This window comes from Onychomys torridus, chromosome 7, assembly GCF_903995425.1.
Source record: "Onychomys torridus chromosome 7, mOncTor1.1, whole genome shotgun sequence".
In the NCBI taxonomy this organism is placed as follows: Eukaryota; Metazoa; Chordata; class Mammalia; order Rodentia; family Cricetidae; genus Onychomys; species Onychomys torridus.
In genome coordinates, this window is record NC_050449.1 from 16,984,074 (window position 1) to 17,001,002 (window position 16,929).

At 55.2% G+C, this 16,929-nt stretch overlaps 1 protein-coding gene across 4 annotated transcripts; it reads left to right on the forward strand.

Moving 5' to 3' along the window:
• The first annotated feature begins 33 nt into the window (after positions 1-33).
• On the forward strand, positions 34-16,266 carry Prkcsh (protein kinase C substrate 80K-H). Of its 4 annotated transcripts, none has more exons than XM_036193493.1 (18): positions 34-289; positions 597-746; positions 900-1,016; positions 1,660-1,755; positions 1,846-1,903; positions 3,328-3,445; positions 5,753-5,882; positions 8,232-8,316; positions 8,716-8,794; positions 9,376-9,462; positions 9,645-9,809; positions 9,883-9,979; positions 10,385-10,454; positions 11,837-11,926; positions 12,322-12,396; positions 12,481-12,580; positions 12,664-12,814; positions 16,007-16,266. In XM_036193493.1, exons 2-17 carry the CDS (start codon positions 671-673, stop codon positions 12,808-12,810), a joined length of 1,590 nt encoding a protein of 529 aa, XP_036049386.1. In that variant the 5' UTR covers positions 34-289; positions 597-670; the 3' UTR covers positions 12,811-12,814; positions 16,007-16,266. The 4 variants fall into 4 exon arrangements, with proteins under 4 accessions (XP_036049386.1, XP_036049385.1, XP_036049384.1 ...); XM_036193492.1 differs by lacking the exon at positions 16,007-16,266 and adding an exon at positions 13,771-14,082 and having other exon boundaries at positions 34-293; XM_036193491.1 differs by lacking the exon at positions 16,007-16,266 and adding an exon at positions 13,771-14,082.
• The last annotated feature ends 663 nt before the right edge of the window (positions 16,267-16,929 follow it).

Below are 16,929 nucleotides of genomic sequence, written 5' to 3' on the forward strand. Positions count from 1 at the left end.
TCGCCGGTAGTGGCCAGGAACCCGCCACTCCCAAGATGGAGGCACATTGCGCCGCCATTAAGCGCTAGACTTCCGATCTGTTGTCTCTAAGGCTGTCTTCATGTTCCTACTCAAGATGGCCGCCTCGGCGGCCACTCCCAACATGGCGTCCCCGAGTGGCCGTTCTCCAAGCGTGGCGAGCGGAACGGAAGTGACGCATCCCAGAGCGTTCCGTTTTCTTTCTGCGGCAGGAACCGTGGCTGCTGAGCCGAGCTGGTGCGGGGGCTGTTGACCTTTGTCTCGGCCTCGTGTAGGTGATGAAGTAGCGGTGGGAGGAAGGCACCCTGATTTCTTATAGGTTGCATTAGGGAGGTGGTGTGGAGGGACTGTAATTCCTTTGGGCCCGATGGCGGGAGTTGCCCACTTCACCCGGTTACAGAGACCTAAGGTTTTGAGTTCCCTTTGAGGCTTTCACTGGCTCGGGTTGGGGAGACCCCCTGGCCCTGCACCTCCAACTCGGCAGCCCATTGAGCCCTCATTTCCCGGAAGTAGTGGTGAGTCCAGTTTGGGCTAAGCAGCCCTGTCTCAATGACCGGATGCTTCATTCTTTCCTGCAGTGAGAGGACATAGCACATCTTCCTACAGCCTGCTTCCTGTTGCAGAACACACTTCCGGTCTCGACCCGGACGGAATGTTGCTGCTGCTGCTGCTGCTGCCCCTCTGCTGGGCCGTAGAGGTTAAGAGACCCCGGGGCGTTTCCCTCAGCAGTGAGTCCTTTATGTGCATAGCCTGGTGGTCCGGAGGGCATTGCCCGCCGTTTGCCTCAGTTTCCCGTAGCATTCCCACTGGTGAATGGGTAGGACAGAGGTAGTATTTATTATTTGAGACATCTGGGCTGAACCTCTTGTTTTCTTCCCCAGACCATCACTTCTATGACGAATCTAAGCCTTTCACGTGTTTAGATGGCACAGCCACCATCCCATTCGATCAGGTCAACGATGATTACTGCGACTGCAGGGATGCCTCAGATGAGCCTGGTGAGCTTTTCTGCATCTCCTTACTGCCTGTTGAAGGAGTTTGCCAAGAGCAGATGCCCCTAAGGATTAGGGCCCTGTCTTCCCATTGCTCCAGGCTCAGTGAGCAGGATGGGGCACAGAAATGAGATCCCTGTTGGCTTGGGTTGGCTCAGTGCTAGAATTTGTAGGTCTCAGCTTCTGGTTTCCATTCCCAAGTAAAAGACCAAATGTTCAGATTTATGATCAAGTCGGCAGCCAGAGAGGAACCAGGAATGGCTTCCAGAAGGAGGTGAGGTTTCTGGCCAGGAAGAGTCAGCATGAGCACCTCTCAGAGTTGGGAGGGGAGTGAGGCTAAATGGCATTCTAGGGACTGGTGAAGGCAGAGGAGAAGGGGGGCGGTTGCAGGCCCCTGAAGATGCCCTTTCTTCCCTTGGTTGTTCCTTGGTTTATTTTTGTTTTTCAGACACTTCATGTAGCCCAGGCTGGCCTTGAACACACAGTGTAGCTGAGAGTGATTTTGACCTATCGATCCTGCTTTTGCCTCCCAAATGCTGGGATTGCAGACATTTACCACCACACCGAATTTATGCCTACTTTTCTGGTGCTTCCCGTGACTAGATGAGTCTGGCTTGGAGCACATTCAACAGACTTTCTTTTCCTGCAGGCACAGCTGCTTGTCCCAATGGCAGCTTCCACTGCACCAACACTGGGTACAAGCCCTTGTACATTCCCTCTAGCCGGGTTAACGATGGGGTATGTGGTAAGTGGCGATACCTGGGGATTTGGGGAAGGAGGCGGGGCCGGCGTGGGGGACTGCCCTCTTTGATCTCTGCCCTCACCCCCGCCTCAGATTGCTGTGACGGGACAGATGAGTACAACAGCGGCAGCGTCTGTGAGAACACGTGCAGGTGGGTGGGCAGCGGGGGGACCCTGGGTACCCTGCTACCCTGCCAAGCTCTACTTGGAGGTCAGGCTGCTTCCTGGTCTGTTTTGTCTTGTTTTGTTTTTCCTTTGATTTTTAAGATTAATTTTCATTTGCTGAGTATGGTGGCACACACCTCCAGTCCAGGGAGGCAGGTTTATTTTTATGGTGTGTGTGTTTGTGTGAGAGAGTAAGAGGGGGAGAGGGAGAGAATATGCCACCCACATGCATGTCTACTACCCAGGCCAGAAGAGAGTGTCTGGTCCCCTGGAGTTGGAGTTACAAGTTGAATTCAGGTCCTCCAGAAGAGCAGCAAGTGAAGTCTCTGCAGCCCTGCTTGGTTTTTAGAGCTAGGCTCTCCCTCGGCGTGCCCAGGCAGCCTAGCCTCATGAGTCTCCTCCCTTAACCTCCTGAGTGCTGGGATTACAAGTCTGCACCCTACACCGCTGTGGCGCCTTTTGTGAATCCACTGGCCGTGCCCCTAGGGAACTCCACATCGCCAGCACTCCCTCCAGCTGTGTAGCAGTTGAGGGAGCTGGTGGGACAGGCCTGGGGTCACAGCACTTGGGAGGTGGTGGTGGGAGGTCCTAGATTGTCTTTGGCGCCACTGAACCTGAAGCATGGGCTGCCAGAGACCCTGTTTCAAAAAACAAAAAACTGAAGAAACTCGGTGCAGGAAGAGAAATGATTGGCCTGTTTGGTGGCCACATTGAACTTGAGATCTAATTGGATGAATGCTCTCAATACTTGGTTTCTTTTTTCCACCCCCACCCCCACTTGTTTTTGTTTGTTTGTTTTGTTTTTCGAGACAGGGTTTCTCTGCAGCTTTGGAGCCTGTCCTGGACTAGCTCTGTAGACCAGGCTGGCCTCGAACTCACTCACAGAGATCCACCTGCCTCTGCCTCCCGAGTGCTCCACACCTGACAAACCTGTAGCTCTTGGTTTGGGTTTTGATGTTTTGTTAGGAGCTAGGGTCTTACTGTGGGGCCTTGGCTGGGCTGGTACTCACTCTATGGACCAGGCTGCCCCAGACTCCCAGAGATCTGCCTCCCAAGTGCTGAGATTCAAGGTGTGCGTCACCACGATTGGCCTGAGCCTGTGGTTCTTACTCTTCCTCTTCAGTCATTTGGGGCCTAGCTTCCAACCCCATTCCTCACCACTTCCTAGTCTGTTCTGTAATCCCAAGGATAGACAGGCTGTGCACACCTGTCCCTCTTCTCAAGGACCGAACTGAGGCCTCTGGTCCAAAGAACCCGGAGGGCAGGTGGAAGAGGGTTCTGTGTCTTACCTTCCTCAGCATTGTTCATGAGGGGTGTGTGTGGAGCTTGCAGGTAACTCAGGCCCTGCTGGAACAGCCAAACCTGCTGGGTCCTGAGTGTCTTTAGTGGTACTTATGTATGTCTGCTCCAGAGAGAAGGGTCGTAAGGAAAAAGAGTCCCTGCAGCAGCTGGCTGAGGTCACCCGAGAGGGCTTCCGCCTCAAGAAGATGCTCATTGAGGAGTGGAAGACAGCCCGGGAAGAGAAACAGGTGAGATTCATTGGCAGGACCTGGGCTTGGGGTCCTTGAGTGATGGATGAGTAAACACATGTGGGTATGCACTTGACTCTGAGCTGTGATGAGCCTGTGTCTGTCTGTTTTTTTTTTTTTTTTTTTTCCAGACAGAGTTTCTCTGTGTAGTTTTTTTTTTTGGTGCTTGTCCTGGATCTCGCACTATAGACCAGGCTGGCCTCGAACTCACAGAGATCCGCCTGGCTCTGCCTCCCGAGTGCTGGGATTAAAGGCGTGCGCCCACCACCACCACCGGGTGCCTGTGTCTGTCTTTATGAGTGTTTGACCAAGCACTTCCCAAGTAAGAGGCTATGAGCTTACAAGCCAGGGTGTTAACTCTTGCAGACAGGAAGAACATCTATCTCTTTGTATCCCCACCCCACTGTCTGTAACCTAGGCTGGTGGTTGGTGACACTGTAGTTCTGGGGAAATCTCTCAATTTACTGGCAGTAGAAACCGCTGCACTGAATGAGTACGGTAGTACTTGAGTGTTCTTAGGCTGTGTCTCCCTCCTCTGCCCACTGGCTTGCCTCATCCATGCAGCAGCAGCAGTACTGCTTGGGAGGTCCTTCCGAATGCACTGAGATGGGACTGTCCAAGGAAGATTTCAGGCCCCTCTCTCCCACCCCTGGGGCTGGAGAATCTCTCTCCGAATTGAGGAGCTGGAAGGCCCTGCCTCATTCAGTGGGCAGTGATTGCCCTTTCAAATTCAGGGGATCTGGGGAAGCCAAGTGATGAGGTCAGTTCTGTGTAACCCTTGCCTTCCAGGGGAGGTGAGGAGGGCATCCTGCCTTACACTTTGTGGGAGCCCTGTCTGTGCCTCCAGACCAGAGCTTGCCTGGGGTGCTCTTTGTTGTTACCACCCCACCCCCACCCCTTTTAAATTGATTTGTTTTTTTGAGACAGGGTCTGTGTAGCCCTGGCCTGCCTGGAGTTTCCTATGTAGAGAAGGCTGACCTCAAACTCACAGAGCTTCACCTGTCTCTGCCTACTGAGTTCTGGGATTAACGGCATGCACTACCATGCCCATATCTTCCTTTCTTTTATTATTGTGCTGAAGCTGGAACCCAAGGCTTTGTGTAAGCTAGGCAGGCACTCTAGTATTGAGCTACAACCCAAGGCTGTCAAACAGGGCTCTACCACTGCTGAGCTCTGCCCCAGCCCCTCACTGGGAATTCTAGGCAGGGACTCCACCACTGATCCACACCCCAGCCCCTCACTGGGGGATTCTAGGCAGGGGCTCCCACAGAGACACACCCCAGCTCCTCACTGGGGGATTCTAGGCAGTGTTCACCCCGTTCTGTACTCCCAGCCCTGTTGCTTCTTAGAACATGTATGGATGCCCAGGGTATACCTGGTGCTGTGCGGGCACCTGCCTCGGGAATTCTAGATAGTTAGAAAGTTATATCCTTGCTGTTGGGTAGAGATGTTCAGGGACCTCAGGGCATCAAGCTTTCTTGCATGGTTACCCTCACCCATCCTGGGGACAGGAAATGAAGCTGATTTCCTGGAGGAGGGGCTATCTTAATGGAAATCTGTAGGTAATTCAAGTCAGCCATGGAAAGTGTTCCAGGCTGAAAGCCAGTGGGAAGAACTGGAAGCGGGGAGGGTTGGGGGAGGATCTGAACGTTACCCTTGAGTTTCAGGATAGGGATGGCAATGGGGTGCCATGAGATGGCTCAGTGGGTAAAGATACTTGGACACCAAGCCTGATGACCTGAGTTTGATTCCCAGGAGAGAACTGAGACCTGTGAGTTGTCATCTGACTGCTACATGTTTAAATGATGGAGATGTGACAGGTGTACTGGGGAAGAGGCCTGATGTCACAGGATGGCATGGGCTGTATGAAGCGTCTAGGCTCCAAAAAGCCACAGGGAACCAAAATAAAGTGGGGATACCCTGTGGTGCAGGTGTCCTGTGATGCAGGTGTGTGTCCTATGGTGTGGGTGTCCTGTGGTGCGGGTGTGTGTTCTGTGATGCAGTGTCCTGTGGTGTGGGTGTGTGTTCTGTGATGCAGTGTCCTGTGGTGCAGGTGTGTGTTCTGTGATGCAGTGTCCTGTGGTGCGGGTGTGTGTTCTGTGATGCAGTGTTCTGTGGTGTGGGTGTGTGTTCTGTGATGGGGGTGTGTGCTCTGTGATGCTGGTGTGTGTCCTGTTTTGTGGGTGTGTGTTCTGTGATGGGGGTGTGTGTCCTGTGATGTAGTGTCCTGGAAAGATCTTGGGGAACAGGCACACGAGAGGACCAGGCTGAGACAGAGCTGCTTCCCGCCTTCCACTCTCCCTCCAGGGTAAGCTGCTTGAGCTTCAGGCTGGAAAGAAGTCTCTGGAAGACCAGGTAGAAATGCTGCGGACAGTGAAGGAAGAAGCGGAGAAGCCAGAGAAGGAGGCCAAAGACCAGCACCGGAAGCTGTGGGAAGGTATGCTGTGGGGTAGTGCTTCAGCTCTGACCAGAAAGGATCCCAGGGCTGGGAGCTCCAATTCCTGAGGAGTTCTGTTGTGAGGTTCTCTGCCCCTGGTGCAGGGCCTTACACATGCTAGCCAAGTGCTCTACCACTGAGCTATACCCCATCTCATCTTTGTTTTTGAGGCAGAGCCTCATGTGGCCCAGGCTGCCTTAATTTCCTACGTAGATGAGGAAGACCTAGAACTCCTAATTCTTCTGACTGTATGCTGGATGCTCGGATCACAGGCATGTATACTATGCCTGGGTTATTTATGTTTTGATTTGTTTGCTTGCTTTTGTTTGTTGGTATGTTTTGAGACATGGTCTAGAACTTATAGAGGTCCACCTGCCTCTGCCTCTCAAGTGCTGGAATTTTATTTAAAGGTGTGCCCCACCATCTTCTGGACTCTTTTTTAATTATCATGATTGCTCATTTCTTTGTGTGCCTAGTTAACTTTGTATTGGCCATTAAGGGTGGAAACTATAGGAATAATTTGTAGCCTTGGATGCATGAGCCTTTTCTACAGATGTGTGTTTTCATTTTGTCTGGTGCCTAGAACCTTCCCTCCAGGAATCTCAAGCCCAAGTTAAAGACCTTTGACCTCTCAGCAATGTGCAGCTCAGTTCCCCAGGGCCTTCTACCTGCTTGGGCCAGCCTTTGCTCTCCTGTTACCCCTGCCTCTCGCTGTGGGGGTTCTAGGCTGAGCTCTACCACTGTGCTAAGCCTTCAGCCTGCACAGGGTGTGAGTTTAGATGCGTGCATGTTTCCTGACCTAACCTGTCTCTGAGGAGATGCCATCCTCCTTTTGGTCACCCCCACCTTAACTTTTGAATTTGGTTCTACTTGTCCCAACAGTCACAACACCTGTCATCCCAGCTCTTGGGAGGATAAGGCAGGAGGATTACAAATACCAGACAAACTTGGCCTACAGAGTGAGACCCTGTCTCTAATAAATGAAATAAAATATAGAGAAGGAGCCAGGACTTGGGGGACTATTGTTCCAGTCCTTAGGAGATGAATAAAGAATCCAAGGCCAGCCAAGTAGTATATGCCTTTAATCCCAGCACTCTGGTGGGATTAATCCCAGCACAGAGGCAGTTTGATCTGAGTTCGAAGCCAACCTGGTCTACAGCCAGAGCTACCTAGTGAGACCCTGTCTTAAAAAAAAAAAAAACAAAAAACAAATAAACAAACAGAAACAAGGTCAGCCTTGGTTTCCTAGTGAGTTGGCAGCCTGGGGTACAGTAGATCCATAGTTGAGAAAGAAAAGGCCAAGTAACTAGGTGAAAAGTGATGGGAAGGAAGGGTGAGGCAGGCTCCTGCTGCTGCAGATCACTCCGGGCCTTGCAGGTGTCTGTGTCTCTTGGGGTGTCTGTGCCCTGCAGGGGCCTGGACACACCTGCATAGAGCTCTTGGGGTGTCTGCCCTGTAGGGGCTCTGGACACACCTGCATAGAGCTCTTGGGGTGTCTGCCCTGCAGGGGCTCTGGACACACCTGCATAGAGCTCTTGGGGTGTCTGCCCTGTAGGGGCTTTGGACACACCTGCATAGAGCTCTTGGGGTGTCTGCCCTGCAGGGGCTCTGGACACACCTGCATAGAGCTCTTGGGGTATCTGTGCCCTGCAGGGGCTCTGGACACAACCTGCATAGAGCTCTTGGGGTGTCTGCCCTGCAGGGGCTCTGGACACACCTGCATAGAGCTCTTGGGGTGTCTGTGCCTTGCAGGGGCTCTGGACACAACCTGCATAGAGCTCTTGGGGTGTCTGCCCTGCAGGGGCTCTGGACACACCTGCATAGAGCTCTTGGGGTGTCTGTGCCCTGCAGGGGCTCTGGACACACCTGCATAGTGCTCTTGGGGTGTCTGCCCTGCAGGGGCTCTGGACACACCTGCATAGAGCTCTTGGGGTGTCTGTGCCCTGCAGGGGCTCTGGACACCTGCAGGTTCTGTTGTCCCATCTTTCACAGTCCAGGACCCCACTCACCTTTTTCCCAACTCCCCAACTCTTAAGCTTCACCTGTTCCTTGGGGATGGGAATGTGTGTGCCTGCAGGGTCCGTATTCATCTTCCATCATATGGGACTCAGGGACTGAACTCAGGTGGTCAGGCTTGGCGGCAGGCCTGCTGAACCGTCTTGGTGGTCCCTCACTTATTTATCTTGTTCCTGAATCCATCCTCCCTCCCAGACGACACAGACCTTTGTTAAATCCAGCGCTCAGTGTCAGACTGCTCTCATGGTGGGCCCCCTGTGTGGTAAGGGCAGGTTTGAGGGGTTTAGATGTGACCTCTTGTGCCACAGCATGACAGGATGTCCCCCTCCACAGAGCAGCAAGCTGCTGCCAAGGCCCGGCGGGAGCAGGAGCTGGCGGCCAGTGCCTTCCAGGAACTGGATGACAACAAGGATGGGTTGTAAGTGTGACTGCGCTGCCCACTGAGCCCCTCGTCCCCGTCCGACTAACCTGGCCTTGAACTTATCAAGGAGCCAGGCTGGTCTCAGATTCGTAGTCTTCCTGTCTGAGCCTCGAGCCATGGGATGGCAGGTGAGAGCTGTCACTGCCGTTGGGCATCGGGTGCTTTTGAGGTGCTGGCATGTGGGGCAGAAGCGGATGGAAGCTGGTGGATCAAGAAGCGGGTTTGGGGATACAGGGTGTAGGTGTGAATCTTCCAACTCTGCCCTGAGTCTTTTTAGAGTTAGGTCCCCTAGGGGAGAGTGGGAAGTGACTGGGCCCTGCCCCTCTCACCCCAGCCCTCACACTCATGTGTAGAGGCCCCAAGGAGCCTCACCCTTCCTTGTCTCTACTCCCTCAGGGTTTCGGTGGCTGAGCTACAGACTCACCCGGAGCTAGACACAGATGGGGATGCAGTGCTATCCGAAGGGGAGGCCCAGGTACCCTAGGCCTTGACCTGGGACTTGTAGAGACCACCTGCCTAGAGTACATTCAGGGTGAGAGGGTCAGGGTAGGTCAGCTGTGGTGGAGAGCTCCCCGCTGGCCTGAGGTGAGGCCATTCACATCAGTGTGAGACCATATGTTGCTGGCTTCCTGGTAGGACCCTGGACTAGTACCAGAGCACATGGAGCCTGTTCCCCTGCTTGTCCACCCCTCTTACCTCTGCTCGCTGCCTCAGAGTAGGAGTCCTGTACATGCTGTCCCTAGGCCTCAGCTCTCTCTCTACCTGCCATCCTGGCTCTGCTCCTCCACCATCTCTCTACTTCAAACTAGGCCCTTCCCTGCCCCTTCTGGACCATTGCTTAGGGTATGGCACACTCCGGCACTATGCCTCTGTACGTCTGCCTAGTCCTGATGTCCCCTTACTTCCCAACCCCTGGACCTCCTTCAGGCCTCTGCTGTCCCTCCAGGTCATAGTACCTGGCCCATCTGCTATGACCTGGTCCCTAGTTGTGAGTGCCTGGGGCAGGGTGGGTGGGCTTCTGAAGGCCTAACCCTGACCCCACCCCAATGCACACAGGCCCTTCTCAGTGGGGACACACAGACTGACACTACCTCCTTCTATGACCGTGTCTGGGCCAGCATCAGGGACAAGTACCGCTCCGAGGTCTGTGGGGAAAGGAGGGGAAGTGGTCCTGCCCCCCCCCCCAACCCCTCACAAAAATACCTCCTGGGCTGGCACCCGGTCCGCCATGGAGGCCAAGATGTGTGAACCAGTGATCCCCAGCCTTGAGATGAGGTTGCTCCCCAAGTTCTCAGCATTGGCCTCCACAATCCCGGGTCTGCCAGGTGCTGCCCACTGAGACGCCTGCCCCTTCTGCTCCGGATGAGATTGAACCCAAAGAGGAGCAGCCACCAGTGTTGCCACCCACAGAGGAGGAAGAGGAAGAGGAAGAGGAGGAGGAGGAGGAGGAAGAGGAGGAGGAGGAGGAGGTGCAGGGGGAGAAACCCAAGGTGTGTGTTGGGAGAATGGTGGGCAGGTGGGTGGGAGGGACTGCCTGCTGACTGGGCCCTGCCCTCTCCCCAGGAGGCCCCAGCCCCTCTGCAGCCCCCGCAGCCTGCCAGCCCCCCTGAGGATGAAAAGATGCCACCCTACGATGAGGAGACGCAGGCTGTCATCGATGGTGAGTGGGGAGCTGCTGGGAAGGGGTCCAGCTTCCCTGTCCGACAACCAGGCACCATCTCCCATGAGCAGGTCTGCCCTTATGTGGAGGTGCTCCCTGGCCCTGCGATGCCCAGGTTGCTTGGGAATTGCTGTTCCTATCCCCAAGAGTCTCCTCTCCTCATGGGCTGTACTTGTTTGTAACACACAGAACAGGCCAGGAACCAGCAGGGCCCAGGAGCCCTGGCCCTGCTCTCTAGAGAGCCAGGCAGCAGAGGAGGTTCACCTGCAGTTGGTCAGGCCTAGAGGGCCATCATTGTTGGGGACAAACCCAGAGGCATAAGAGGCAACTGTCACGTTCTCCATGGGGCCCCATTCATTGTCTTCTCTCATGGAACTGGGGCCCCTCTGATCTCCCATCCCTCAGCTGCACAGGAGGCCCGGAATAAGTTTGAGGAAGCTGAGCGGTCCTTGAAAGAGATGGAGGAGTCCATCAGGTATGGGCACCAAGGCTGCCTCCTGCCCAGTTACAGTGTACCACCAGCTCACTGTACAGTGGCTCCCCTTGGAGGAGGGGCCAACCTGGCGCTTGCAAGACCCCAGGCACAGCCTGTGTCTGCCCACCATGCAGCTGGGCCCTTCCGTGTGGGGCTCTCGGGTCCTCACACCCTTCCCCTGGCCCTTCTGTTGGGGCTCTTGGGTCCTTGCTCCCCTTCCCCTGGCCCTTCCGTGTGGGGCTCTGGGGTCCTTGCTCCCCTTCCCCTGGCCCTTCCGTGTGGGACTCTTGGGTCCTTGCTCCCCTTCCCCTGGCCCTTCCGTGTGGGGCTCTGGGGTCCTTGCTCCCCTTCGCCTGGCCCTTCCGTGTGGGGCTCTGGGGTCCTTGCTCCCCTTCCCCTGGCCCTTCCGTGTGGGGCTCTGGGGTCCTTGCTCCCCTTCCCCTGGCCCTTCCGTGTGGGGCTCTGGGGTCCTTGCTCCCCTTCCCCTGGCCCTTCCGTGTGGGGCTCTGGGGTCCTTGCTCCCTTCCCCTGGCCCTTCCGTGTGGGGCTCTGGGGTCCTTGCTCCCCTTCCCCTGGCCCTTCCGTGTGGGGCTCTGGGGTCCTTGCTCCCCTTCGCCTGGCCCTTCCGTGTGGGGCTCTGGGTCCTTGCTCCCCTTCCCCTGGCCCTTCCGTGTGGGGCTCTGGGGTCCTTGCTCCCCTTCCCCTGGCCCTTCCGTGTGGGGCTCTGGGGTCCTTGCTCCCTTCCCCTGGCCCTTCCGTGTGGGGCTCTGGGGTCCTTGCTCCCCTTCCCCTGGCCCTTCCGTGTGGGGCTCTGGGGTCCTTGCTCCCCTTCCCCTGGCCCTTCCGTGTGGGGCTCTGGGGTCCTTGCTCCCCTTCGCCTGGCCCTTCCGTGGGGGGCTCTGGGGTCCTTGCTCCCCTTCCCCTGGCCCTTCCGTGTGGGGCTCTGGGGTCCTTGCTCCCCTTCCCCTGGCCCTTCCGTGTGGGGCTCTGGGGTCCTTGCTCCCCTTCCCCTGGCCCCTCCGTGGGGGGCTCTGGGGTCCTTGCTCCCCTTCCCCTGGCCCTTCCGTGGGGGGCTCTGGGGTCCTTGCTCCCCTTCCCCTGGCCCTTCCGTGTGGGGCTCTGGGGTCCTTGCTCCCCTTCCCCTGGCCCTTCCGTGGGGGGCTCTGGGGTCCTTGCTCCCTTCCCCTGGCCTTGCCCGTGGGGGTCTGGGGTCCTTGCTCCCCTTCCCTGCCCTTTAATCCGTGTGGGGCTCTGGGGTCCTTGCTCCCCTTCCCTGGCCCTTCCGTGTGGGGGCTCTGGGGTCCTTGCTCCCCTTCCCCCTGGCCCTTCCGTGTGGGGCTCTGGGGTCCTCGCACCCTCCACCATTGGACCTGCTTTTCCAGGAGTTTGGAACAAGAGATCTCCTTTGATTTCGGTCCCCAGGGGGAGTTCGCCTACCTCTACAGCCAGTGCTACGAGCTCACCACCAATGAGTACATCCTGGCGCTGGTGGGGTGGGGTACGAGGGAGGGCACGGGGCGAAAAGAAGTTAGGATTCATAGCTCTGATCTCTTCACTGGGGGCTGAGGCAGGAGGACCTCAAGTTGAGTCTGGGTTCGGTCACCTCATGAAACTGAGCATAGTGGTGAGGGGTGCAAGGAGGGTCGTAAGTTCAGGGCCACCCTCAGTTACTTCAGCATGTTTGAGGTCAGCCTAGGCTATGTGAAACCCTCTCTCAAGGCGGGGGGCACAGGCAGAGTCCAGGGGTCAGTGGGCATTGAAGTGCCAGTGAGCCACCTGTGTGCCTGGATACTCAGTAGGCAGGGAAGGGCTTTGAGGTGCCTAGGGTCCCTGTGTTCTGTCACTCATCTCTTCTCCCTGCCCTTAGGTACATCTACCGGCTTTGCCCCTTCAAACTGGTCTCCCAGAAACCCAAACATGGGGGCTCCCCAACCAACCTTGGGTGAGTGGGCTAAGGTTTGTTGCACTTACCCTGCCCCTAACCACCCACTGGCCAGGTGCTCAGCACCCCCGCTCTCTCACACAGCACATGGGGCTCGTGGGCTGGTCCCGAGCATGACAAGTTCAGCGCCATGAAGTATGAGCAGGGCACCGGCTGCTGGCAGGGCCCCAACCGCTCCACCACAGTAAGTGACTGCCCTGGGGCCGTGGGGACCCAGGCCTGGACCAGCCCAGCCCAGCGTCACTCCTGCTGTGTTCCCATCCCCAGGTGCGCCTGCTGTGTGGCAAAGAGACTGTGGTGACCAGTACCACGGAGCCTAGTCGCTGTGAGTACTTCATGGAGCTGACGACACCAGCAGCCTGCCCAGAACCACCACCAGAAGCGCCCACTGATGGAGACCATGATGAGCTGTAGCCTGGTAAGAAAGCAGGGTCCCTGTTATAGTGTGCAGACTTTGCTACTCTCCTAACCTGTGCCCCTGACTTTATATCTTATTACTTACTTATTTATTATCTGTGAGACAGGGTCTCACTGTGTAGTCTTGGCTGTTCTGGAACTTTTTTTTTTTTCCCCCGAGATAGGGTTTCTCTGTGTAGCTTTGTGTCTTTCCTGGAACTCACTTAGTAGCCCAGGCTGGCCTCGAACTCAGTGATCCACCTGCCTCTGCCTTCCAAGTGCTGGGATGAAAGACGTAAACCATGTGCCTGTGTGCATGTGTGCATGTGTGTGTGTGTGTGTGTGTGTGTGTGTGTGTGTGTGTGTGTGTGTGTGTGTGTGGTCAGAGGACAGCTTGGAGGTTGGTTCTCTTCTGTACCACATGGGCCCCAGGCACAGAACTTAGGCCAGCAACTTACCCTTACCTTGCAGGCCCATGTTTTCTTAAACAGGTTTTTTTGGGGGGATTTTTGACACAGGATCTCTCTACATAGCCCTAGACCAGGCTGGCCTCAAATTCACAGAGATCTGCCTACCTCTGCCTTCCAAGTGTTTCTTAAAACAGTTTTATTGCCAGGTGGTGGCAGCGCACACCTTTAATCCCAATACTCAAGAGGCAGAGGCAGGCAGATCTGTGTGAGTTCAAGGCCAGCCTGGGCTGCACAGAGAAACCCTGTCTCAAAATCAAAGACAGTTTTGTTGGATAGTTTAGACTGGCCCTGAAAGTTTGTCAGCCCTGCCTCCACTGGGCCACCCGCCACACCACTGTACGAGGTACGATGACCGAACCCAGGGCTTCCTGTGCTAGGCAAACAGTCTGCCAGCTCAGCCACATCCTTCAAAAATGATTGGTAGTTGTCCAGTGCTGGGGTCCAGGGCTTCCTCCATGCTTGCTTTTGTCCCAGCCCTTCTGTCTTCTAATTCTGACTTCCATCCTAGGACCTCAAGGCCTGAAACCAATCTACTGATCCTGCAGTCTCTGGACCAAGGCCTGCCCACCCCGGGGTTCCTGGCCATCCTCTAGGTAGCAGGAACCCCGTGGGGCTCTAAGCCCTACTTCTGGCCCTGGCTAGCCAAGCCGTCTGTATTCCTGAGGCCCCAGCAGCCTCCAGAGGTGGATAAAGGAGCTCACTCTCCTTGGATTTCTGGGTGGGAGTTATTTCCTGCCCACCTCACCCCTGCCTCCCCAGCTGGGAGATGAGTGGATGACTTGACATGTGACCTCAGAACAATAAATGTGACTCACCCACATCGGCTGTGTGTGTGTGTGTGTGTGTGTGTGTGTGTGTGTGTGCGCGCGCGCGCACCCTTTCTTCCCTGTTAGTCTGTGTAGCTCAGGCTAGCCTCAGAGTATCTCCTACCTCAGGCTTCCAAAGCATGGGTCAGTATGCCTGTCTAGGTCTGCCTTCATTTCGGGGTGTAGAACAGGATTAAGTGTGAGCAGACAGCAAATGTGGAGTATGCTGGTTACTGCTGTCAAACTTGACAGGATCTAGAGCTGCTTAGGAGACAGACCTCTGGCTGTAGTCCCAGGGAGGGAGCTGAGGTCAGGCTTGGTGGCATGTACCCTAACCCCTACAGCCATCTGCTTGCTGACAGCAGTGCCCACAGCCTCAAGCTCCAGCTGCAGGCCTGCCATGGGGGCCTGGACTCCTGTCCCAGCTACAGAATTGGCACTATGGGAAGCAGCTGTGTACAGAGCCTTGCAGCCCTGCAGGCCGACTGACGGCCAAGACACCCAGCACCTGGTGATTGGTAGATTGTAGGCTGTTGAGGCCTATTGAGATCCACCTGCCATTATTAGAGACCCCAGCCCAGGGGGATGGTGCCCTTCCTGGGTTTCCCTCCCACCACCTCTGCCCACAGGGGTGCACAAATCACCTGAGACTTAAGATTCTGAACTTTTTATTTTCTGGCATGAAAAGTACAAATAATTAAACAATTCCATGTAAAAGTCAGTTACCGCGGCCAGGCCTGGAATCTCAGTAATAAATAGTCTAAAGCAACTTGAAGTGTTCGTGGGTTTGGGTTGAGGTTTGTTTTTTTGTTTTTTGTTATTTCTACAGTTCTTTATATCACCTCCAACATGGACTCTGTCATGGTTTGAAACTTTCCCAATAAACAGGATGAAGGAAGGGTTGGAGGGGCTGAGCCCCCTCCCTGCTGGCCCTGCCCCTGGCCCCCAGGGGCTTTGGAAGACCCAAGGGCCCCTCTCCCTGGGAGCCCTTGGCCTGGCCCTCTTGGGGGACTGGCCTCCAGGGAGGGGGCCTGGCTGGGCTAAGCTTGTGTCTTAGAAAAAAGTCCCCTCCTCCCAGTCTTGGGGGCAGCAGGGACCCAGGCCTTGGTGGGAGGGGTGGGGGGAGGAGCCCCCTCTTCAGAGCCCGCCCTCCCCCCCAGGGTGGGGGACAAACCCAGCCCTTATTGCTCGGATGCCTCCAGCATGTGTGGAGGACAGGGGGAGACCCCAGAAACAGCAGGGAAAGAAGGGGTCGGACCCTCCTGAAGGCGGGGAGTCCCTGTCCTGCTGGGAGGGAGGGAAAGGTTAGGGCAGACTTGGAAACCACCAGAATAAATAGGTTTGGTGTATCGTGAGCAAGCTAGAGTTCACCAGCTAAATAGACAAAAAACTTCTCAAGACAATAGCAAAACAATCCCGTTGAGAGGCTCTGGGTACCGACAGCTGTGGGGACCCCACCCCTCGGAGCCCACGGCACCCCGGGGCACTCCTCTACCATTACTGTTATTAATAATTATTACTTTAATGACTCCACTTCCCCTTTTTATAAATAAATTAGGCATAACCACATCTCAGCAAAACTGAAAGAAAAGGGACGTCTTCCTTCAACTTGCAAACCAATGAAAGAACAGAAATATACACAAAGGTCCTTAACAGGCCAACAAGGATAATAAATAGTTAACATGGCAATAAGTTAAAACTACATGAAGCTAAATCCAGCAAAAAAGTACAAGAAAGTTAACTGGTGACAGTTTATCTTTTTTTTTCCTTTTTTTTTTGTTTTTTAATCGTCTTTGTGTGTGTTTTTGTCTTTTTTTTTCCTGTTGCTGTATTTCATCTTCTGAGTTTTCTTTCTTTTTTTTTTTCTTTTTTTTTTTTTTTTTCATTTTTTTTTTTTGGTCTTTTTTTTATTTTTTTTTTTTTTTTTGTTCCTTGCAGCAGAAACTCCACAGACGGTTAAGAACAACACCAGGAGGGTGGGGAGAGAGAGTCGGACGTTCAAATGGGACCGTGGCCAGACACCAAACGCAGAGGACACCGGAAGAAAGCAACTAGAGCCAGTGGGTGGGCGGGGCTTCACGACTCGGGTGTGACTGGGCCCACTGAGGGGTGGGTTGAAGGTTTGGGGCTCCCAGGGGCTCCAGCCTGTGGCTTCTGTTGGAACTTGCATAAGAATAAAAAGTCAAAGTGTAGGGTTATGGATGCAAAATCCAGTCAGAAGCCAGGGCTGGGGCTCATGAAGGCTGTGCATCCATGGTTCCTCCACAGTCCGGAAAGACGAAAACACCCGACAATCAAAAGAGGGCGACACGTGGATGGGAAGGGATGTGGGGGACACCTTGGGCCCATCCACCCCTGCATCTTGGGGGGGTGCTGGGTGCTTGCTGCGGTGGGGAGCACGCTGGCCCTAGATGAGGGAGGAGACTGCAAACCTCCCCTGGACCCAGGGAGGCTGAGCCCCAGGGGCATGGGGGTCCTTTGGCCTCAGTGTTGTGGGGAGTGATAGCCCCCTCCAGCCCACGGCGATGCCAAAGTGGAACGAGGTATTGTGTGTTTTGGATGCATGGACGCCATGTGTGTACGCCTGTGTGGTGGGCAGCAGGGAGGCCCCTGGTGGGCTAAGGAGTCTGTGCAGAGAACCTGGGGCTGGGGCTTATCGGGGGCCCAGGGAGAAGCGGCTGGGCTGGGCCAGCCTGGCTGGAGAAAGTACCTGGATCAGGGTCTCCAGTGGGAAAGTCTTGTCCGGGCCTGTAGGATGCTGTGAACATGGGTGTATGTCCCTAGGTGTTGTGTGTTTCTAGGTGACCTATTTGTTTTTGTTTTCATGTTTTGAGACAGGGTCTTATGTAGCCCAGGCTGAC